General features: G+C 48.9%; 1 protein-coding gene across 7 annotated transcripts in view; it reads right to left on the reverse strand.

Moving 5' to 3' along the window:
- Window positions 1-25,322, reverse strand: part of LOC118377411 (arginine-glutamic acid dipeptide repeats protein-like) — a 384,037-nt gene that overhangs the window by 157,520 nt on the left and 201,195 nt on the right. For all 7 annotated transcript variants that reach the window (XM_052481336.1, XM_052481337.1, XM_052481333.1 and 4 more), the window contains one exon: window positions 7,683-7,753. In XM_052481336.1, coding sequence (XP_052337296.1) covers window positions 7,683-7,753 — 71 coding nt within the window. The remainder of the gene's footprint in view (window positions 1-7,682; window positions 7,754-25,322) is intronic.

The raw sequence follows: 25,322 nt of genomic DNA on the forward strand, positions 1-25,322 counted from the left end.
GATTAATACTGTAAGTTACCTTTACAGGGAGCAGTCAGTCAGTCAGGACTAATACTGTACGTTACCATTAAAAGGAGCAGTCAGTCAGTCAGTCAGGATTAATACTGTAAGTTACCTTTACAAGGAGTAGTCAGTCAGGAGGACTAATACTGTAAGTTACCTTTACAAAGAGCAGTCAGTCAGTCAGGATTAATACTGTAAGTTACCTTTAAAAGGAGCAGTCGGTCAGGAGGACTAATACTGTAAGTTACCTTTACAAAGAGCAGTCAGTCAGTCAGGACTAATACTGTACGTTACCTTTACAAAGAGCAGTCAGTCAGTCAGGATTAATACTGGAGCAGTCAGTAGGAGGACCTTTACAAGGAGTCAGTCAGTCAGGAGGACTAAAGGAGCAGTCAGTCAGGAGGACTGTCAGGAGGACTAACAAGGAGCAGTCAGTCAGGACAAACACAGGAGGACTTCAGTCACAAACAAGAGCAGTCAGTCAGGAGGACTAACAAGGAGCAGTCAGTCAGACTAATACTGTCAGTCAGTTACCAGTCAGTCAGGAGGACAAACAAAGAGCAGTCAGTCAGTCAGGAGGACTAACAAGGAGCAGTCAGTCAGGAGGTTACCTCAGTCAGGAGGACTAACAAGGAGCAGTCAGTCAGGAGGACTAACAAGGAGCAGTCAGCAGTCAGGAGCAGTCAGTCAGAGGACTAACAAGGAGCAGTCAGTCAGGAGGACTAACAAGGAGCAGTCAGTCAGGGACAAACAAGTAGTCAGTTACCTTTACAAAGAGCAGTCAGTCAGGAGGTCAACAGGAGCAGTCAGTCAGGAGGACTAACAAGGAGCAGTCAGTCAGGAGGACTAACAAGGAGCAGTCAGTCAGGAGGACTAACAAGGAGCAGTCAGTCAGGAGGACTAACAAGGAGCAGTCAGTCAGGAGGACTAACAAGGAGCAGTCAGTCAGGACAAACAAGGAGCAGTCAGTCAGGAGGACTAACAAGGAGCAGTCAGTCAGGAGGACTAACAAGGAGCAGTCAGTCAGGAGGTCTAACAAGGAGCAGTCAGTCAGGAGGACTAACAAGGAGCAGTCAGTCAGGACAAACAAGGAGCAGTCAGTCAGGAGGACTAACAAGGAGCAGTCAGTCAGGAGGTCAAACAAGGAGCAGTCAGTCAGGAGGTCAAACAAGGAGCAGTCAGTCAGGAGGACTAACAAGGAGCAGTCAGTCAGGAGGACTAACAAGGAGCAGTCAGTCAGGAGGACTAACAAGGAGCAGTCAGTCAGGAGGTCAAACAAGGAGCAGTCAGTCAGGAGGACTAACAAGGAGCAGTCAGTCAGGAGAGGACTAGTCAGGACAAAACAAGGAGCAGGTCAGGGAGGACAAGGAGCAGTCAGTCAGGAGGACTAACAAGGAGCAGTCAGTCAGGAGGACTAACAAGGAGCAGTCAGTCAGGAGGTCTAACAAGGAGCAGTCAGTCAGGACAAACAAGGAGCAGTCAGTCAGGAGGACTAACAAGGAGCAGTCAGTCAGGAGGACTAACAAGGAGCAGTCAGTCAGGAGGACTAACAAGGAGCAGTCAGTCAGGAGGACTAACAAGGAGCAGTCAGTCAGGACAAACAAGGAGCAGTCAGTCAGGAGGACTAACAAGGAGCAGTCAGTCAGGAGGACTAACAAGGAGCAGTCAGTCAGGAGGACTAACAAGGAGCAGTCAGTCAGGAGGTCTAACAAGGAGCAGTCAGTCAGGAGGAGTCAGTCAGGAGGACAAGGAGCAGTCAGTCAGGAGGACTAACAAGGAGCAGTCAGTCAGGAGGACTAACAAGGAGCAGTCAGTCAGGAGCAGTCAGTCAGGAGGTAACAAGGAGCAGTCAGTCAGGAGGAAACAAGGAGCAGTCAGTCAGGAGGACTCAAGGAGGTCAGGAGGACTAACAAGGAGCAGTCAGCAGTCAGGAGGTCAGGAGGACTAACAAGGAGCAGTCAGTCAGGAGGTCTAACAAGGAGCAGTCAGTCAGGAGGACTAACAAGGAGCAGTCAGTCAGGAGGACTAACAAGTCAGTCAGGAGGACTAACAAGGAGCAGTCAGTCAGGAGGACTAACAGTCAGAGGACAACAAGGAGCAGTCAGTCAGTCAGTCAGAGGACTAACAAGGAGCAGTCAGTCAGTCAGGAGGTCAGTCAGGACAAACAAGGAGCAGTCAGTCAGGAGGACTAACAAGGAGCAGTCAGCAGTCAGGAGGTCTAACAAGGAGCAGTCAGGAGGTCTAACAAGGAGCAGTCAGTCAGGGACTAACAAGGAGCAGTCAGTCAGGAGGACTAACAAGGAGCAGTCAGTCAGGTCTAACAAGGAGCAGTCAGTCAGGACTAACAAGGAGCAGTCAGTCAGGAGGTCTAACAAGGAGCAGTCAGTCAGGACTAATACTGTCGCCAAGTAAAGGAATTGAACGTAACGGTCCATTTATTGGTCACTGCAATGCCCTCCAAATCTAACGTTAATATCTCTAGTTTCAGCATGTATTCTCATCTAAAATTAATATCTCTATAGTTTTATCATCTAAAGGTAATATCTCTATAGTTTTATCATATATTCTCATCTAAAATTAATATCTCTATAGTTTTATCATCTAAAGGTAATATCTCTATAGTTTTATCATGTATTCTCATCTAAAATTAATATCTCTATAGTTTTATCATATATTCTCATCTAAAGGTAATATCTATATAGTTTTATCATGTATTCTCATCTATATATCTATATAGTTTTATCATGTATTCTCATCTAAAATTAATATCTCTATAGTTTTATCATATATTCTCATCTAAAGGTAATATCTATATAGTTTTATCATGTATTCTCATCTATATATCTATATAGTTTTATCATGTATTCTCATCTAAAATTAATATCTCTATAGTTTTATCATATATTCTCATCTAAAGGTAATATCTATATAGTTGTATCATGTATTCTCATCTATATATCTATATAGTTTTATAATGTTTTATTCTCATCTAAAGGTAATATCTCCCCCCCATGTCCATCACTTCAGAGAATGCTCTCTCTCTCTCTCTCTCTCTCTCTCTCTCTCTCTCTCTCTCTCTCTCTCTCTCTCTGATCAGTCTGAGACAGGAACTAACGAAGTATCACATTGGTAAACACTGCTGGAAAGCCATGTTATCAACTGCTGGCTTCAGCCTTGCTGCACTAATTATCTGGGCACTGCTGAAGGATGGCATTTAAATGCCAAATGGCAGTGAGGGCGTGTATAATAGCTTAGCTTTATGGCCTGTTGCTTTTAGCTGGGTTGCAGTGTGTCAGGCTGGTTGGACTAATGGAGGTTGCAGTGTGTCAGGCTGACTGGCTGGACTAATGGAGGTTGCAGTGTGTCAGGCTGACTGGCTGGACTAATGGAGGTTGCAGTGTGTCAGGCTGGCTGGACTAATGGAGATTGCAGTGTGTCAGGCTGACTGGCTGGACTAATGGAGGTTGCAGTGTGTCAGGCTGACTGGCTGGACTAATGGAGGTTGCAGTGTGTCAGGCTGACTGGCTGGACTAATGGAGGTTGCAGTGTGTCAGGCTGGTTGGACTAATGGAGGTTGCAGTGTGTCAGGATGGCTGGACTAAGTGTGTCAGGCTGGAGGATTGCAGTGTGGCAGACTGACTGGCTGGACTAATGGAGGTTGCAGTGTGTCAGGCTGGTGGCTGGACTAATGGAGGTTGCAGTGTGTCAGGATGGCTGGCTGGACTAATGGAGATTGCAGGTTGCAGTGTCAGGCTGACTGGCTGGACTAATGGAGGTTGCAGTGTGTCAGGCTGGTTGGCTGGACTAATGGAGGTTGCAGTGTGTCAGGCTGGTTGGCTGGACAGGCTGACTGGCTGGACTAATGGAGGTTGCTGGTTGGATTGTGTCAGACTGACTGGCTGGACTAATGGAGGTTGCAGTGTGTCAGGCTGACTGGCTGGACTAATGGAGGTTGCAGTGTGTCAGGCTGGCTGGGAGGACTAATGGAGATTGCAGTGTGACAGACAGCTGTTGGGCTGGCTGGACTAACAGAGATTGACACTGGAGAAGGGTTCGAGATAGAATGAGGTGAGAGAAGTGTAGAGCTTGTACGGTGTCTCGGGTCTCTCTTCGCCTCGGGTCTCTCTTCGCCTCGCCTTGGGTCTCTCTTCGCCTCGGGTCTCTCTTCGCCTCCCCTCGGGTCTCTCTTCGCCTCACCTCGGGTCTCTCTTCGCCTCGGGTCTCTCGTCGCCTCGGGTCTCTCGTCGCCTCGTCTTTAATATCTGGTTCTGCATCCCCTCCTCATTAACACACAATGAGACTAAGTGGGTAGGTGTTGCTCCACACATGCAGATGGCAGTTTGTTCATTAGCAGTGAGAGAGAGACGAGGATGAGAGGCTCATGTTCTCTCCCTCCTGGACGATTAGGCCTACTTCTGTTAGACCAGATGTTCGATCGGGTTCAAGTCTGGGCCACTCAAGAACATTCAGAGACCTGAGGCAAATCCGGTGCTGTCTTGGCTGTGTGCTTAGGGTTGTTGTTCTGTTGGAAGGTGAACCTTCGCCCCAGTCTGAGGTCCTGAGCGCTCTGGAGGAGGTTTTCATCAAGGATATCCCTGTATTTTGTTCCGTTCATCTTTTCCTCGATCCTGACTAGTCTCCCAGTCCCTGCTGCTGAAAAACATCCCCACAGCATGATGCTGCCACCACCATGCTTCACCGTAGGGATGGTGCCAGGTTTCCTCCAGATGTGACACTTGGCATTAAAGCCCAAATGGTTTCATCAGACCACAGAATCTTGTTTCTCTGAGAATCCTTTAGGTGCCGTTTGGTAAACTTCTCCCTTCTCCTCCCCGATTACTCAGTTTGGCCAGGCGGCCAGCTCTAGGAAGTCTTGGTTGTTCCAAACTTCGTCCATTTCAGAATGATGGAGGCCCCTGTGTTCTTGGGGATCTTCAATGCTGTAGAAATGTTTTGGTACCCTTCCCCAGATCTGTGCCTCGATACCATCCTGTCTCAGAGCTCTACGGACAATTCCTTCAACCTCATGGCTTGGTTTTTACTCCGACATGAATTGTCAACTGTGGGACCTTATATATAGACATGTGTGTTCCTTTCCAAATCATGTCAACATTTTTGAATTTACCACAGGTGGTCTCCAAATCAAGTTGTAGAAACATCTCAACATCTTCAGCCAAGGGTCTGAATACTTTTTATTTTATTTTTATAAATTCGCAAACATTTCTAAAAAACCTGTTTTTTTCTTTATCATTATGGGGTATTGTGTATAGATTGATGAGGATGTTTTATTTATTTAATCCATTTTAGAATAAGGCTGTAACGTGGAAAAGAGAAGGTGTCTGAATACTTTCCAAATCCACTGTATGTATCCTGTGTTTTTATAGGAAAGCCTGCTTCTCACACAGACACACAACTGAGAAAGAAACATCACTAATCAAATAAATAATTGACATTACACCATCACTATTCTCCTTTACACTAAATTAACTCTAGGAGTTCTCCCGTCTGTTTCCTCTACGCCATTTAAGTCCAGTACCTACTGTGACGTGAAGAAAACCCCACAACATTAGAGAAAATTGGGCTAAAATACCAAATAAACTGAAATATATAATAGGATAGAATTAGAAGGAAAAAAACACGAGGAAAGTGTTAGACAACAACAGTATCAACAGTTCTTGTTGATCAGACAGTAGTGATGAGGTCATCGGACAGAACCTTTCTCCACCAATGAGTAGATCTCTAGCAGCAGTTCTAATCAACAGTATCAACAGTTCTTGTTGATCAGACAGTAGTGATGAGGTCATCGGACAGAACCTTTCTCCACCAATGAGTAGATCTCTAGCAGCAGTTCTAATCAACAGTATCAACAGTTCTTGTTGATCAGACAGTAGTGATGAGGTCATCGGACAGAACCTTTCTCCACCAATGAGTAGATCTCTAGCAGCAGTTCTAATCAACAGTATCAACAGTTCTTGTTGATATTGACAGGGTCAATTGATCCCTGTTCAATTCCATTTAAACTTCACACAATGAGAGATGGCATTCTCCATCCACATGCGTTCCATCTGCCATCCATATATAACAGAGGAAAACCGTGGCTGTCTGCAAATACACTGAGTATGCCAAACATCAAGAACACACCTTCCTAATATTGAGTTTAGAGGATCGACCGATTCATCGGTTTGGCCGATTAATTAGGGACGATTTCAAGTTTTCATAACAACTAGGTCATTTTGGCATTTTGGACGCCGATTATGGCCGATTACATAGCAATCCACGAGGAGACTGCGTGGCAGGCTGACCACCTGTTACACGAGTGCAGCGTCAAAAGGACTTTGTGGCTGCATGGAGCCAAGGTAAGTTGCTAGCTAGCATTAAACAATCAATCTTAACATAATCACTAGTTAACTACACAGTTGATGATATTACTAGGTTAACTATCTTGTCCTGCGTTGCACATAAATGAACAGGCACCGCACTGATTATCATCGAATCACAGCCTACTTCAACTTCGCCAAACGGGTGATTTAACAAAAGCGCATTCGCGAAAAAAGCACAATCGTTTCACAAATGTACCAAACCATAAACATCAATGCCATTCTTAAAATCAATACACAGAAGAATATTTTTTTTTACCTGCATATTTAGTTAAAAGAAATTCATGTTAGCAGGCAATATTAACTAGGGAAATTGTGTCACTTCTTTTGCGTTCTGTGCAAGCAGAGTCAGGGTATATGCAGCAGTTTGCCTGGGAACATTGAAGACTCATGTTAAAAGGAACCACCAGCTTTCATATGTTCTCATGTTCTGAGCAAGGAACTGAAACGTTAGCTTTCTGACATGGCACATATTACACTTTTACTTTCTTCTCTCAACACTTTGTTGTTGCATTATTTAAACCAAATTGAACATGTTTCATTATTTATTTGTGACTAAATAGATTTTATTTATGTATTATATTAAGTTAAAATAAAAGTGTTCATTGTTCATTCAGTATTGTTGTAATTGTCATTATTACAAAAACATGTCAAATAATTGGCCAATTAATCGGTATCAGCTTTTTTGGTCCTCCAATAATCAGTATCGGTGATGAAAAATCATAAACGGTCGACCTCTGAGTTTCATCCCCTTTTGCCCTCAGAACAGCCTCATTTCATCGGGGCATGGACTCTACAAGGTGTCAAAACCGTTCCACAGAGATGCCGGCCGATGTTGACTCCAACGCTTTCCACAGTTGTCCCATGTTGACTCCACAGTTGTGTCCAGTTGGCTGGATGTTCTTTAGGGTGGTGGACCATTGTTGATACACACAGGAAACTGTTGAGGGTGAAAACCCAGCAGCAGTGTAGTTCTTTACACAAACCGGTTCGCCTGTCACCAATTACCATCTCAGTGTGTTTCATGCTTTAGGACAGAATAACCCCAAGTGGTGCAGCGGTCTAAGGCACTGCATCTCAGTGCTCGAGGCTTCACTACAGACACCCTGGTTCGATCCCGGGCTGTATCGCAACCGGCCGAAATCTGGAGTCCCATAGTGTGGCGTACAATTGGCCCAGCGTCGTCCGGGTTACGGTGGGGATTAGGCCGGGGTAGGACGTCATTGTAAAATAAGAGTGTGTTCATAACTGACTTGCTTAGTTACATAAAGGTTAATTAAAAAGGAAAAGGCTAGTACTCACCAGTTTAAAATCCTGAATGCTACATATGAAGTAGGGAGTGTTGGGCCTGCGGCTCTCCATATATACACAATCTGAAACACAGAGAGAGAGACAGTTAAGAGGATGATAGACAGGCCGACAGGGTGAAAAACACATACACAGAAAGGCAGACAGAGACAGATACACAGATAGGCAGACAGAGACAGATACACAGATAGGCAGACAGAGACAGATACACAGACAGGCAGACAGAGACAGATAGGCAGACAGATACACAGAAAGGCAGACAGAGACAGATACATAGACAGGCAGACAGAGACAGATGGGCAGACAGATACACAGAAAGGCAGACAGAGACAGATACATAGACAGGCAGACAGAGACAGATAGGCAGACAGAGACAGACAGATACACAGAAAGGCAGACAGAGACAGATACATAGACAGGCAGACAGAGACAGATAGGCAGACAGATACACAGAAAGGCAGACAGAGACAGATACATAGACAGGCAGACAGAGACAGATAGGCAGACAGAGACAGATAGGCAGACAGATACACAGAAAGGAAGACAGAGACAGATACATAGACAGGCAGAAAGAGACAGATAGGCAGACAGATACACAGAAAGGCAGACAGAGACAGATACATAGACAGGCAGGCAGACAGAGACAGATAGGCAGACAGATACACAGAAAGGCAGACAGATACACAGATAGGCAGACAGATACACAGAAAGGCAGACAGATACACAGATAGGCAGACAGATACACAGAAAGGCAGACAGAGACAGATACATAGACAGGCAGACAGAGACAGATAGGCAGACAGATACACAGAAAGGCAGACAGAGACAGATACATAGACAGGCAGACAGAGACAGATAGGCAGACAGATACACAGAAAGGCAGACAGAGACAGATACATAGACAGGCAGACAGAGACAGATAGGCAGACAGATACACAGAAAGGCAGACAGAGACAGATACATAGACAGGCAGACAGAGACAGATAGGCAGACAGAGACAGGCAGACAGATACACAGAAAGGCAGACAGATACACAGATAGGCAGACAGATACACAGAAAGGCAGACAGAAACTTCAAGTATTGTATTCACATCCAGCAGCAGCTTCGACCCCCAGTCTCAGTGTATTATATAGGAGCTGCCAACCCCCCCCCCCCAGTCTCAGTGTATTATATAGGAGCTGCTCCCCAGCCTCAGTGTATTATATAGGAGCTGCCACCCCCCCTCCCAGTCTCAGTGTATTATATAGGAGCTGTTAGCATCAGTCTCAGTGTATTATATAGGAGCTGTTAGCATCAGTCTCAGTGTATTATATAGGAGCTGTTAGCATCAGTCTCAGTGTATTATATAGGAGCTGTTAGCATCAGTCTCAGTGTATTATATAGGAGCTGTTAGCATCAGTCTCAGTGTATTATATAGGAGCTGTTAGCATCAGTCTCAGTGTATTATATAGGAGCTGTTAGCATCAGTCTCAGTGTATTATATAGGAGCTGTTAGCATCAGTCTCAGTGTATTATATAGGAGCTGTTAGCATCAGTCTCAGTGTATTATATAGGAGCTGTTAGCATCAGTCTCAGTGTATTATATAGGAGCTGTTAGCATCAGTCTCAGTGTATTATATAGGAGCTGTTAGCATCAGTCTCAGTGTATTATATAGGAGCTGTTAGCATCAGTCTCAGTGTATTATATAGGAGCTGTTAGCATCAGTCTCAGTGTATTATATAGGAGGAGTTAGCATCAGTCTCAGTGTATTATATAGGAGGAGTTAGCATCAGTCTCAGTGTATTATATAGGAGTTTGCAGCAGTCTCAGTGTATTATATAGGAGGAGTTAGCATCAGTCTCAGTGTATTATATAGGAGGGGTTAGCATCAGTCTCAATATATTATATAGGAGGAGTTAGCATCAGTCTCAGTGTATTATATAGGAGTTGTTAGCATCAGTCTCAGTGTATTATATAGGAGTTGTTAGCATCAGTCTCAGTGTATTATATAGGAGTTGTTAGCATCAGTCTCAGTGTATTATATAGGAGTTGTTAGCATCAGTCTCAGTGTATTATATAGGAGTTGTTAGCATCAGTCTCAGTGTATTATATAGGAGTTGTTAGCCCTCTGAAAAGCCTCTTTCCTCCAGTCAGATTCAATTGGAATGTGAGTAATAGGATTAAGTCGTTTGTTGGATGCAGGACAAGGGTCTGGTCCCAAATAGCACCCTATTCCCTACATAGTGCACTACTTTAGACCAGAGCCCTATGGAACCCTATTCCCTACATAGTGCTCTGGTCTAAAGTAGTGCACTATGGGTGCCATTTAGGATGCAGGACAATGTTGCCTTTCAAAACAAACAGCAGAAACAGAGAAGCTTTAAGGGGAAATTATTATATTGTTCCATTTAAAGTGGAGAGGCAGTGTCATAAGGCTGTTTACTACTGGTCACACACACACACACACACACACACACACACACACACACACACACACACACACACACACACACACACACACACACACACAGACACAGACACAGACACACAGACACACACACACAGACACACACACACACACACACACACACACACACACACAAGTACCACTCCCCCTGCACCCCACAAAACTAAATCTTACGCAGTTACCACCTGCCTAACTATGTCGTCCAGTTACCGCACAAGTTGAGGGATGTGTGTGAACCCCTCTCTCTCTCTCACACACACTCCCGTACCCCCCTTCCTCTCATTTCTCAATGTGGCCAACTGACATGACCCTATTCAGGGCCTCCTCGGCCGACGCAACTCCGGTGTATTGTGTGTGTGAATGGGGACCAGACCAGGGGTCAGGCTGTAACACAGACCAGGGGTCAGGCTGTAACACAGACCAGGGTAGACCAGGGGTCAGGATGTAACACAGACCAGCTTAGACCAGGGGTCAGGATGTAACACAGACCAGGGGTCAGGATGTAACACAGACCAGGGGTCAGGCTGTAACACAGACCAGGGGTCAGGATGTAACACAGACCAGGGGTCAGGATGTAACACAGACCAGGGGTCAGGATGTAACACAGACCAGGGGTCAGGATGTAACACAGACCAGGGGTCAGGATGTAACACAGACCAGGGGTCAGGATGTAACACAGACCAGCTTAGACCAGGGGTCAGGATGTAACACAGACCAGGGGTCAGGATGTAACACAGACCAGGGGTCAGGATGTAACACAGACCAGGGGTCAGGATGTAACACAGACCAGGGGTCAGGATGTAACACAGACCAGCTTAGACCAGGGTCAGATGTAACCAGGGGTCAGGATGTAACACAGACCAGGGGTCAGGATGTAACACAGACCAGCTTAGACCAGGGGTCAGGCTGTAACACAGACCAGGGGTCAGGATGTAACACAGACCAGGGGTCAGGATGTAACACAGACCAGGGGTCAGGCTGTAACACAGACCAGGGGTCAGGATGTAACACAGACCAGGGGTCAGGATGTAACACAGACCAGGGGTCAGGATGTAACACAGACCAGGGGTCAGGATGTAACACAGACCAGCTTAGACCAGGGGTCAGGCTGTAACACAGACCAGGGGTCAGGATGTAACACAGACCAGCTTAGACCAGGGGTCAGGATGTAACACAGACCAGGGGTCAGGATGTAACACAGACCAGGGGTCAGGATGTAACACAGACCAGGTTAGACCAGGGGTCAGGATGTAACACAGACCAGGGGTCAGGATGTAACACAGACCAGGGGTCAGGATGTAACACAGACCAGGGGTCAGGATGTAACACAGACCAGGGGTCAGGATGTAACACAGACCAGGGGTCAGGATGTAACACAGACCAGCTTAGACCAGGGGTCAGGATGTAACACAGACCAGCTTAGACCAGGGGTCAGGCTGTAACACAGACCAGGGGTCAGGATGTAACACAGACCAGGGGTCAGGATGTAACACAGACCAGGGGTCAGGCTGTAACACAGGGTTACCAGGGGTCAGGATGTAACACAGAAAAACCAGGGGTCAGGATGTAACAAGATAGAATGAACACAGACCAGGGGTCAGGATGTAACACAGACCAGGGGTCAGGATGTTTAACACAGACCAGGGATCAGGATGAAAACAGACCAGGGGTCAGGATGTAACACAGACCAGGGGTCAGGCATGTACACACACATACACACAACACAGACAGGGGTCAGGCTGTAACACAGACCAGGGGTCAGGATGTAACACAGACCAGGGGTCAGGATGTAACACAGACCAGGGGAAGGATGTAAAAGACACAGATCTCAGGGGTACAGGATGTAACACAGACCAGGGTAGACAGGGGTCAGGATGTAAAACCAATCAGTGTGTCAGGATGAAACAGACCAGGGTCAGGATGTTTACCCAACACTGAACACGGGTCAGGATGTAACACAGACCAGGGGTCAGGACTGCCACACAGACCAGGGACAGGAGCTGCACTGACCAGGGGTCAGGATGTAACACAGACGCAGAGGGAGGATGTAACACAGACCAGCCTGTGGAGGGGAGGGACATGCTAACTGCCACACGCAGAGGGAGGGGGAGAGGACATGCTAACTGCCACACGCAGAGGGAGGATGGGGACAGACTGTGGAGGGGAGAGGACATGCTAACTTACACGCAGAGGGAGGGACGGGGAGCTGACTGTGGAGGGGAGAGGACATGCTAACTGCAGACACGGGAGGGAGGGACACAGGACCAGCTGTCTGTGGAGGGAGAGGACATGCTAACTGCCACACGCAGAGGGAGGGACGGGGAGCTGCAGGGGGAGGATGTAACACAGACCAGGGGTCAGGATGTAACACAGACCAGGGGTGCCACACGCAGAGGGACCAGCCTGTGGAGGGAGGACATGCTAACCACACGCAGAGGGAGACCAGGGGCTGCCTGTAGGGACAGGACATGCTAACTGGCAGGAGGGAGGGACAGACCAGGGGAGAGGATGCCACACGCAGAGGGAGGGACGACTGCCTGTGGAGGGGAGAGGACATGCTAACTGCCACACGCAGAGGGAGGGATGGGGGCTGCCTGTGGAGGGGAGAGGACATGCTAACTGCCACACGCAGAGGGAGGGACAGGGACTGCCTGTGGAGGGGAGAGGACATGCTAACTGCCACACGCAGAGGGAGAGATGGGGGCTGCCTCTGGAGGGGAGAGAGGGGGCATGCCCACTTTCACACGCAGAGGGAGACGGGGGCTTCCTGTGGAGGGGAGAGGACTGCTTGCCACACGCAGAGGGAGGGACGGGGGCGGCCTTGGAGGGGAGAGGACATTAACTGCCAACGCAGAGGGAGGGATTCTGCCTTGGAGGGAGAGGACATGCTAACTGCCATAAGAGGGAGAGATGGGGTGCCTCTGGAGGGAGAGGACATGCTAACTGCCACACGCAGAGGGAGAGACGGGACAGCCTCTGGAGGGGAGAGGACATGCTAACTGCCACACGCAGAGGGAGAGACGGGGACTGCCTGTGGAGGGGAGAGGACATGCTAACTGCCACACGCAGAGGGAGGGACGGGGAGGCCTTGGAGGGGAGAGGACATGCTAACTGCCACATTTTAGGGATGGGGAGCTGCCTCTGGAGGGGAGAGGACATGCTAACTGCCACACGCAGAGGGAGAGATGGGGGGCTGCCTCTGGAGGGGAGAGGACATGCTAACTGCCACACGCAGAGGGAGGGACGGGGACTTGCCTGTGGAGGGGAGAGGACATGCTAACTGCCACACGCAGAGGGAGAGACGGGGAGCTGCCTGTGGAGGGGAGAGGACATGCTAACTGCCACACGCAGAGGGAGAGATGGGGGGCTGCCTCTGGAGGGGAGAGGACATGCTAACTGCCACACGCAGAGGGAGAGACGGGGGGCTGCCTCTGGAGGGGAGAGGACATGCTAACTGCCACACGCAGAGGGAGGGACGGGGAGCTGCCTGTGGAGGGGAGAGGACATGCTAACTGCCACACGCAGAGGGAGGGACGGGGAGCTGCCTGTGGAGGGGAGAGGACATGCTAACTGCCACACGCAGAGGGAGGGACAGGGGGCGGCCTGTGGAGGGGAGAGGACATGCTAACTGCCACACGCAGAGGGAGGGACGGGAGGCTGCCTCTGGAGGGGAGAGGACATGCTAACTGCCACACGCAGAGGGAGGGACGGGGGGCGGCCTCTGGAGGGGAGAGGACATGCTAACTGCCACACGCAGAGGGAGGGACGGGAGGCGGCCTCTGGAGGGGAGAGGACATGCTAACTGCCACACGCAGAGGGAGGGACAGGGGGCGGCCTGTGGAGGGGAGAGGACATGCTAACTGCCACATGCAGAGGGAGAGATGGGGGGCTGCCTCTGGAGGGGAGAGGACATGCTAACTGCCACACGCAGAGGGAGGGACGGGGGCGGCCTCTGGAGGGGAGAGGACATGCTAACTGCCACACGCAGAGGGAGGGATGGGGAGCTGCCTCTGGAGGGGAGAGGACATGCTAACTGCCACACGCAGAGGGAGGGACGGGGGCTGCCTCTGGAGGGGAGAGGACATGCTAACTGCCACACGCAGAGGGAGGGATGGGGGGCAGCCTCTGGAGGGGAGAGGACATGCTAACTGCCACACGCAGAGGGAGAGATGGGGGGCTGCCTGTGGAGGGGAGAGGACATGCTAACTGCCACACGCAGAGGGAGAGATGGGGGGCAGCCTCTGGAGGGGAGAGGACATGCTAACTGCCACACGCAGAGGGAGCAGCCTGTGGAGGGAGAGGACATGCTAACTGGGGGCAGCCTCTGGAGGGGAGAGGACATGCTAACTGCCACACGCAGAGGGAGAGATGGGGGGCAGCCTCTGGAGGGGAGAGGACCTGCTAACTGCCACACGCAGAGGGAGAGATGGGGGGCGGCCTCTGGAGGGGAGAGGACATGCTAACTGCCACACGCAGAGGGAGAGATGGGGGGCAGCCTCTGGAGGGGAGAGGACATGCTAACTGCCACACGCAGAGGGAGAGATGGGGGGCGGCCTCCATGCCCTCTCTGAACATGTCTTTACATATTATAGAAGCCTTACAGACTGACCGTTAGCATTTCAAAGTCACTGACATGCAACAGTTAGCATTAGCATTTATGGAAGGACTGATGTAGCTGGAGACATGTTGGCCAAGTCCCAAATGCCACACTATTCCCTACAAAGTGCACTACTTTTGACCAGAGCTCTATGGGCAGGAGGAGGAGAGGGTGGTATCAAACAGGTAGAGGGAGGAGAGGTGGTCTTTAGGAGGTAGGAGAGGGGAGATGGTCTTTAGGAGGTAGGAGGAGGAGAGCTGGTCTTTAGGAGGTTGGAGAGGGGAGGTGGTCTTTAGGAGGTAGGAGGAGGAGAGGTGGTCTTTAACAGGTAGGAGGAGGAGAGGTGGTCTTTGGGGGGTGGAGAGGGGAGGTGGTCTTTAACAGGTAGGAGGGGGAGATGTGGTCTTTAACAGGTAGGAGGAGGAGAGGTGGTCTTTAGGAGGTAGGAGAGGGAGAGGTGGTCTTTAACTGGAGGAGAGGAGAGGTGGTCTTTAGGAGGAGGGAGGAGAGGTGGTCTTTAACAGGTAGGAGGAGGAGAGGTGGTCTTTAGGAGGTAGGAGAGGAGGGGAGGTGGTCTTTGGAGGTAGGAGAGGACAGGTGGTCTTTAACAGGTAGGAGGAGGAGAGGTGGTCTTTAGGATGGAGGGAGCCTCTGGAGGAGAGGACATGGTCTTTAACAGGTAGGAGGAGCAGGTAGGAGGGGTCTTTAGGTAGGAGGAGGAGAGGTGGTCTTTAACAGGTAGGAGGAGGAGGTGGTCTTTAACAGGTAGGAGGAGGAGAGGTGGTCTTTAACAGGTAGGAGGAGGGAGGTGGTCTTTAACAGGTAGGAGGTAGGAGAGGTGGTCTTTAACAGGTAGGAGGAGGAGAGGTGGTCTTTAGGAGGTAGGAGGAGGAGAGGTGGTCTTTAACAGGTAGGAGGAGGAGAGGTGGTCTTTAACAGGGGAGGGGTGGTGGTCTTTAACAGGTAGGAGGAGGAGAGGTGGTCTTTAACAGGTAGGAGGAGGAGAGGTGGTCTTTAACAGGTAGGAGGAGGAGGTGGTCTTTAACAGGTAGGAGGAGGAGAGGTGGTCTTTAACAGGTAGGAGGAGGAAGGTGGTCTTTAACAGAGGTGGTCTTTAACAGGTAGGAGGAGGAGAGGTGGTCTTTAAGGAGGAGGTAGGAGGGAACAGGTAGGAGGTGGGTGGTCTTTAACAGGTAGGAGGAGGAGGTGGTCTTTGGGGGTAGGAGGAGGGGAGGTGGTCTTTAACAGGTAGGAGGAGGAGAGGTGGTCTTTAGGAGGAGGGAGAGGTGGTCTTTAGGTAGGAGGAGGTGGTCTTTAGGAGGTAGGAGGAGGAGAGAGTGGTCTTTAACAGGTAGGAGGAGGAGAGGTGGTCTTTAGGAGGTAGGAGGAGGAGAGGAGACATGCAGGTGGTCTTTAACAGGTAGGAGGGTTAGAGGTGGTCTTTAACAAAGTAGGAGGAGGAGACCAGTGGTCTTTAACAGGTAGGAGGAGGAGAGGTGGTCTTTAACAGGTAGGAGGAGGAGAGGTGGTCTTTAGGAGGTAGGAGGAGGAGGGGTGGTCTTTAGGAGGTAGGAGGAGGAGAGGTGGTCTTTAGGAGGTAGGAGGAGGAGAGGTGGTCTTTAACAGGTAGGAGGAGGAGAGGTGGTCTTTAACAGGTAGGAGGAGGAGAGGTGGTCTTTAGGAGGTAGGAGAGGGGAGGTGGTCTTTAACAGGTAGGAGAGTAGAGGTGGTCTTTAACAGGTAGGAGGAGGAGAGGTTGTCTTTAACAGGTAGGAGGAGGAGAGGTGGTCTTTAGGAGGTAGGAGAGGGAGGTGGTCTTTAACAGGTAGGAGGAGGAGAGGTGGTCTTTAGGAGGTAGGAGAGTGGAGGTGTCTTTAACAGGTAGGAGGAGGAGAGGTGGTCTTTAACAGGTAGGAGAGGAGAGGTGGTCTTTAACAGGTAGGAGGAGGAGAGGTGGTCTTTAAGAGGTAGGAGGAGGAGAGGTGGTCTTTAGGAGGTAGGAGAGGGGAGGTGGTCTTTAACAGGTAGGAGAGGTGGTCTTTAACAGGTAGGAGGAGGAGAGGTGGTCTTTAACAGGTAGGAGAGGGGAGGTGGTCTTTAACAGGTAGGAGGAGGAGAGGTGGTCTTTAGGAGGTAGGAGGAGGAGAGGTGGTCTTTAACAGGTAGGAGGAGGAGAGGTGGTCTTTAACAGGTAGGAGGAGGAGAGGTGGTCTTTAACAGGTAGGAGGAGGAGAGGTGGTCTTTAACAGGTAGGAGGAGGAGAGGTGGTCTTTAACTGGAGAGGGGAGGTGAACAGGTAGGAGAGGAGAGGTGGTCTTTAGGAGGTAGGAGGTAGAGGTTGTCTTTAACAGGTAGGAGAGAGAGGTGGTCTTTAACAGGTAGGAGGAGGAGGAGAGGTGGTCTTTAACAGGTAGGAGGAGGAGAGGTGGTCTTTAGGAGGTAGGAGAGGGGAGGTGGTCTTTAACAGGTAGGAGGAGGAGAGGTGGTCTTTAACAGGTAGGAGGAGGAATGGTCTTTAGGAGGGGAGAGGTAGGAGGAGGAGAGGTGGTCTTTAAGGTAGGAGGAGGAGAGGTGGTCTTTAGGAGGTAGGAGGAGTTTGAGGTGGTCTTTAACAGGTAGGAGGAGGGGTGGTCTTTAACAGGTAGGAGGAGGAGGAGGTGGTCTTTAACAGGTAGGAGGGGGAGGTGGTCTTTAACAGGTAGGAGGGGAGTGGTCTTTAGGAGGTAGGAGGTGGTCTTTAACAGGTAGGAGAGTAGAGGTGGTCTTTAACAGGTAGGAGGAGGAGAGGTTGTCTTTAACAGGTAGGAGGAGGAGAGGTGGTCTTTAGGAGGTAGGAGGAGGAGAGGTGGTCTTTAGGAGGTAGGAGGAGGAGAGGTGGTCTTTAACAGGTAGGAGAGGGGAGGTGGTCTTTAACAGGTAGGAGAGGGGAGGTTGTCTTTAACAGGTAGGAGGAGGAGAGGTGGTCTTTAACAGGTAGGAGGAGGAGAGGTGGTCTTTAACAGGTAGGAGGAGGAGAGGTGGTCTATAATAATAATAATATATGCCATTTAGCAGACGCTTTTATCCAAAGCGACTTACAGTCATGTGTGCATACATTCTACGTATGGGTGGTCCCGGGAATCGAACCCACTACCCTGGCATTACAAGCGCCATGCTCTACCAACTGTGCTACAGAAGGACCATGATAGAATAGCCAACTACCAATGTATTTGAAGAAACTGAATGAACAATAGGTGACAACTGTTTTAAAGTGTAACGAATGACAGTTCGTTTATAGTGAAACAAGTCGGGCTGACCCCAATTAGTCGACTGGTCGATTGTTTGGCTGTTGGTCGACCGAGAATGTTTTAGTCGAAAAGTAACAAATAAATAAATAAATGCACACAGTCAAAAGTTTGAATTCACCTACTCATTCAAGGGTTCTTTTTTACACTATTTTGTATTAATATCATAACTATGAAATAACACACATGGAGTCATGTAGTAACCAATTTACTTTTTAAATCAAAATATATTTTATATTTGAGATTCTTCAAAGTAGCCACCCTTTGCCTTGATGACCGCTTTGCACACTCTTGGCATTTTCTCAACCAGCTTCACCTGGAATGCTTTTCCAACAGTCTTGAATGAGTTCCCACATATACTGAGCACTGGCTGGCTGCTTTTCCTTCACTCTGCGGTTCAACTCATCCCAAACCATCACAATTGGTTTGAGCGTATGGCTGCAGAATGCTGTGGTAGCCATGCTGGTTAAGTGTGCCTTGAATTCTAAATAAATCACAGACAGTATCACTAGCAAAGCACCCCCACATCATCACACCTCCTCCTCCATGCTTCACGGTGGGAACCATACATGCAGAGATCATCCTTTCACCTACTTTGCGTCTCACGGTGGTTGGAACCAAAAAAATCTCACATTTGGACTCATCGGACCAACGGACAAATTTCCACCATCCATCTAATGTCAATTGCTTATGTTTCTTGGCCCAAGTAAGTCTCTTCCTCTTATTAGTATCCTTTACTAGTGGTTTCTTCTGAACAGTTGATGTTGAGATGTGTCCGTTACTTGAACTCTGAAGCATTTATTTGGGCTGCAATTTCTGAGGCTGGTAACTCTGATGAACTTATCCTCTGCAGCAGAGGTAACTCTGGGTCTTCCTTTCCTGTGGAGGTCCTCATGAGAGCCAGTTAACTCTAATGAACTTATCCTCTGCAGCAGAGGTAACTCTGGGTCTTCCTTTCCTGTGGAGGTCCTCATGAGAGCCAGTTAACTCTAATGAACTTATCCTCTGCAGCAGAGGTAACTCTGGGTCTTCCTTTCCTGTGGAGGTCTTCGTGAGAGACCGTTTCATCATAGCGCTTGATGGTTTTTGCAGCTGCACTTGAAAAGTTTTCAAAGTTCTTGAAATTTTACAGATTGACTGACCTTCATGTCTTAAAGTAATGTACTGTCGTTTCTTGCCATAATATGGACTTGGTCTTTTACCAAATAGGGCCATCTTCTGTTTACCACTCCTACCTTGTCACAACACATCTGATTGGCTCAAACGCATTAAGGAAAGAAACAAGGCACACCTGTTAATCGAAATGCATTCCAGGTGACTACCCCAGGTGACTACCCCAGGTGATTACCCCAGGCGACTACCCCAGGTGACTACCCCAGGCGATTACCCCAGGTGACTACACCAGGTGATTACCCCAGGAAGTACACAGTTGATTCAAATAATCAAAAGCTTGATGATTGGTTGATTATTCTAATCAGCTGGGCAGTGCTCAGACAAAAATAAATAAATAAAATGTGCACCCTTGGGGTCCACGGGACCAAGTTTGGGAAACGCTGGTGTAAAGTCTTAAAGACTGACGTGTGTTTGTGGAGAGGGAGCCACAGGCCCTTTGTAGACTAGGCTATCACTTTTACCCAGCTAGCCGGCTGCCACAGGCCCTTTGTAGACTAGGCTATCGCTTTTACCCAGCTAGCCGGCTGCCACAGGCCCTTTGTAGACTAGGCTATCGCTTTTACCCAGCTGCCGGCTATCACAGCTGCCAGGCCATTTGTAGACTAGGCTATCGCTTTTACCCAGCTGCCACAGGCCCTTTGTAGACTAGGCTATCGCTTTTACCCAGCTGCCACAGGCCCTTTGTAGACGGCTATCGCTTTTACCCAGCTGTCACAGGCCCTTTGTAGACTAGGCTATCGCTATGCCACAGGCCATTTGTAGACTAGGCTATCGCTTACCCAGCTGCCACAGGCCCTTTGTAGACTAGGCTATCGCTTTTACCCAGCTGCCACAGGCCCTTTGTAGACTAGGCTATCGCTTTTACCCAGCTGCCACAGGCCCTTGTAGACTAGGCTATCTTTTACCCAGCTGTCACAGGCCCTTTGTAGACTAGGCTATCGCTTTTACCCAGCTGCCACAGGCCCTTTGTAGACTAGGCTATCGCTTTTACCCAGCTGCCACAGGCCCTTTGTAGACTAGGCTATCGCTTTTACCCAGCTGCCACAGGCCCTTTGTAGACTAGGCTATCGCTTTTACCCAGCTGCCACAGGCCCTTTGTAGACTAGGCTATCGCTTTTACCCAGCTAGCCGGCTGTCTCAGGCCCTTTGTAGACTAGGCTATCGCTTTTACCCAGCTGCCACAGGCCCTTTGTAGACTAGGCTATCGCTTTTACCCAGCTGCCACAGGCCCTTTGTAGACTAGGCTATCGCTTTTGCCACCCAGCTGCCACAGGCCCTTTGTAGACTAGGCTATCGCTTTTACCCAGCTGCCACAGGCCCTTTGTAGACTAGGCTATCGCTTTTACCCAGCTGCCACAGGCCATTTGTAGACTAGGCTATCGCTTTTACCCAGCTGTCACAGGCCCTTTGTAGACTAGGCTATCGCTTTTACCCAGCTGTCACAGGCCATTTGTAGACTAGGCTACTGCCACAGGCCCTTTATAGACTAGGCTATCGCTTTTACCCAGCTGTCACAGGCCCTTTGTAGACTAGGCTATCACTTTAACCCAGCTAGCCGGCTGTCACAGGCCCTTTGTAGACTAGGCTATCACTTTAACCCAGCTAGCCGGCTGTCACAGGCCCTTTGTAGACTAGGCTATCGCTTTAACCCAGCTAGCCGGCTGTCACAGGCCCTTTGTAGACTAGGCTATCGCTTTAACCCAGCTAGCCGGCTGTCACAGGCCCTTTGTAGACTAGGCTATCGCTTTTACCCAGCTGTCACAGGCCCTTTGTAGACTAGGCTATCGCTTTGCCACAGGCCATTTGCTAACCCAGCTGTCACAGGCCCTTTGTAGACTAGGCTATCGCTTTAAGCTGCCAGGCCCTTTGTAGACTAGGCTATCGGCTGTCACAGGCCCTTTGTAGACTAGGCTATCGCTTTAAGCTGCCCAGCTTTGTAGACTAGGCTATCGGCTGCCACAGGCCCTTTGTAGACTAGGCTATCGCTTTAACCCAGCTGTCACAGGCCCTTTGTAGACTAGGCTATATCGCTTTTGTACCCAGCTGCCACAGGCCATTTGTAGCTGTCACAGGCCATTTGTAGACTAGGCTATCGCTTTTACCCAGCTGCCACAGGCCATTTGTAGACTAGGCTATCGCTTTTACCCAGCTGCCACAGGCCATTTGTAGACTAGGCTATCGCTTTTACCCAGCTGCCACAGGCCCTTTGTAGACTAGGCTATCGTTTTAACCCAGCTAGCCTTACCCGGCTGCCACCGGCCCTTTGTAGACTAGGCTATCACTTTTACCCAGCTGCCACAGGCCCTTTGTAGACTAGGCTATCGCTTTTACCCAGCTGCCACAGGCCCTTTGTAGACTAGGCTATCGCTTTTACCCAGCTGCCACAGGCCCTTTGTAGACTAGGCTATCGCTTTTACCCAGCTGTCACAGGCCCTTTGTAGACTAGGCTATCGCTTTTACCCAGCTGCCACAGGCCCTTTGTAGACTAGGCTATCGCTTTTACCCAGCTGCCACAGGCCCTTTGTAGACTAGGCTATCGCTTTTACCCAGCTGTCATAGGCCCTTTGTAGACTAGGCTATCGCTTTTACCCAGCTAGCCTTACCCAGCTGCCACAGGCCATTTGTAGACTAGGCTATCGTTTTAACCCAGCTAGCCTTACCCAGCTGCCACAGGCCATTTGTAGACTAGGCTATCGCTTTTACCCAGCTAGCCTTACCCAGCTGCCACAGGCCATTTGTAGACTAGGCTATCGCTTTTACCCAGCTAGCCTTACCCAGCTGCCACAGGCCCTTTGTAGACTAGGCTATCGCTTTTACCCAGCTGTCACAGGCCCTTTGTAGACTAGGCTATTACTTTAACCCAGCTGTCTCAGGCCCTTTGTAGACTAGGCTATCGCTTTTACCCAGCTGTCACAGGCCCTTTGTAGACTAGGCTATTACTTTAACCCAGCTGTCTCAGGCCCTTTGTAGACTAGGCTATTACTTTAACCCAGCTGTCTCAGGCCCTTTGTAGACTAGGCTATTACTTTAACCCAGCTGTCTCAGGCCCTTTGTAGACTAGGCTATCACTTTAACCCAGCTGTCACAGGCCCTTTGTAGACTAGGCTATCGCTTTTACCCAGCTGCCACAGGCCCTTTATAGACTAGGCTATCGCTTTTACCCAGCTGTCACAGGCCCTTTGTAGACTAGGCTATCGCATTAACCCAGCTGTCACAGGCCCTTTGTAGACTAGGCTATCGCTTAAACCCAGCAGCCACGAGTTCACAACCACGAAGGGAGAGTGAGCTTAGCAGCAAACTGCTAAAATCCCCTATTGACCAACTGAGACCCAGAGAGAGAGAGAGAGACTACAGGAAAACTCCCCTAACCCACTACAGGAACATTCCCTTAACCTACTACAGGAAAACTCCCCTAACCTACTACAGAAAAACTCCCCTAACCTACTACAGGAAAACTCCCCTAACCTACTACAGGAAAACTCCCCTAACCTACTACAGAAAAACTCCCCTAACCTACTACAGAAAAACTCCCCTAACCTACTACAGAAAAACTCCCCTAACCTACTACAGGAAAACTCCCTTAACCTACTACAGGAAAACTCCCCTAACCCACCACAGGAAAACTCCCCTAATCTACTACAGAAAAACTCCCCTAACCTACTACAGGAAAACTCCCCTAACCTACTACAGGAAAACTCCCCTAACCTACTACAGGAAAACTCCCTAACCTACTACAGGAAAACTCCCTAATCTACTACAGAAAACTCCCTAACCTACTACAGGAAAACTCCCCCCAATCTACTACAGGAAAACTCCCTAACCTACTACAGGAAAACTCCCCTAACCTACTACAGGAAAACTCCCCTAACCTACTACAGAAAAACTCCCCTAACCTACTACAGGAAAACTCCCTTAACCTACTACAGGAAAACTCCCCTAACCCACCACAGGAAAACTCCCCTAATCTACTACAGAAAAACTCCCCTAACCTACTACAGGAAAACTCCCCTAACCTACTACAGGAAAACTCCCCTAACCCACCACAGGAAAACTCCCCTAACCTACTACAGGAAAACTCCCCTAACCTACTACAGGAAAACTCCCCTAACCCACCACAGGAAAACTCCCCTAACCTACTACAGGAAAACTCCCAGGCTAACCTACTACAGGAAAACTCCCAGGCCCTAACCCACCACAGGAAAACTCCCTAACCTACTACAGGAAAACTCCCTAACCTACTACAGGAAAACTCCCTAACCTACTACAGGAAAACTCCCTAACCTACTACAGGAAAACTCCCTAACCTACTACAGGAAAACTCCCCTAACTACTACAGAAAAACTCCCTAACCTACTACAGGAAAACTCCCTAATCTACTACAGGAAAACTCCCTAACCTACTACAGGAAAACTCCCTAACCTACTACAGAAAAACTCCCCTAACCTACTACAGGAAAACTCCCTAACCTACTACAGGAAAACTCCCTAACCTACTACAGGAAAACTCCCTAACCTACTACAGGAAAACTCCCTAACCTACTACAGGAAAACTCCCTAACCCACTACAGGAAAACTCCCTAACCCACCACAGGAAAACTCCCTAACCCACTACAGGAAAATTCCCTTAACCTACTACAGGAAAACTCCCCTAACCTACTACAGAAAAACTCCCCTAACCTACTACAGAAAAACTCCCCTAACCTACTACAGGAAAACTCCCTTAACCTACTACAGGAAAACTCCCCTAACCCACCACAGGAAAACTCCCCTAATCTACTACAGAAAAACTCCCCTAACCTACTACAGGAAAACTCCCCTAATCTACTACAGGAAAACTCCCCTAACCTACTACAGGAAAACTCCCCTAACCTACTACAGGAAAACTCCCCTAACCTACTACAGGAAAACTCCCCTAATCTACTACAGAAAAACTCCCCTAACCTACTACAGAAAAACTCCCCTAACCTACTACAGGAAAACTCCCCTAACCTACTACAGAAAAACTCCCCTAACCTACTACAGGAAAACTCCCCTAACCCACCACAGGAAAACTCCCCTAATCTACTACAGGAAAACTCCCCTAACCTACTACAGGAAAACTCCCCTAACCTACTACAGGAAAACTCCCCTAACCCACCACAGGAAAACTCCCCTAATCTACTACAGAAAAACTCCCCTAAGATACTACAGAAAAACTCCCCTAACCTACTACAGGAAAACTCCCCTAATCTACTACAGAAAAACTCCCCTAACCTACTACAGGAAAACTCCCCTAATCTACTACAGAAAAACTCCCCTAACCTACTACAGGAAAACTCCCCTAACCTACTACAGGAAAACTCCCCTAACCCACCACAGGAAAACTCCCCTAATCTACTACAGGAAAACTCCCCTAACCTACTACAGGAAAACTCCCCTAACCTACTACAGGAAAACTCCCCTAACCCACCACAGGAAAACTCCCCTAATCTACTACAGAAAAACTCCCCTAACATACTACAGAAAAACTCCCCTAACCTACTACAGGAAAACTCCCCTAATCTACTACAGAAAAACTCCCCTAACCTACTACAGGAAAACTCCCCTAATCTACTACAGAAAAACTCCCCTAACCTACTACAGGAAAACTCCCCTAATCTACTACAGGAAAACTCCCCTAACCTACTACAGGAAAACTCCCCTAACCTACTACAGGAAAACTCCCCTAACCTACTACAGAAAAACTCCCCTAACCTACTACAGGAAAACTCCCTTAACCTACTACAGGAAAACTCCCCTAACCCACCACAGGAAAACTCCCCTAATCTACTACAGAAAAACTCCCCTAACCTAATACAGGAAAACTCCCCTAACCTACTACAGGAAAACTCCCCTAACCTACTACAGGAAAACTCCCCTAACCTACTACAGAAAAACTCCCCTAACCTACTACAGGAAAACTCCCCTAATCTACTACAGGAAAACTCCCCTAACCCACTACAGGAAAACTCCCCTAACCTACTACAGAAAAACTCCCCTAACCTATTACAGGAAAACTCCCCTAACCTACTACAGGAAAACTCCCCTAACCTACTACAGGAAAACTCCCCTAACCTACTACAGGAAAACTCCCCTAACCTACTACAGGAAAACT

Source organism: Oncorhynchus keta, chromosome 27, assembly GCF_023373465.1.
Source record: "Oncorhynchus keta strain PuntledgeMale-10-30-2019 chromosome 27, Oket_V2, whole genome shotgun sequence".
Taxonomy (NCBI): Eukaryota; Metazoa; Chordata; class Actinopteri; order Salmoniformes; family Salmonidae; genus Oncorhynchus; species Oncorhynchus keta.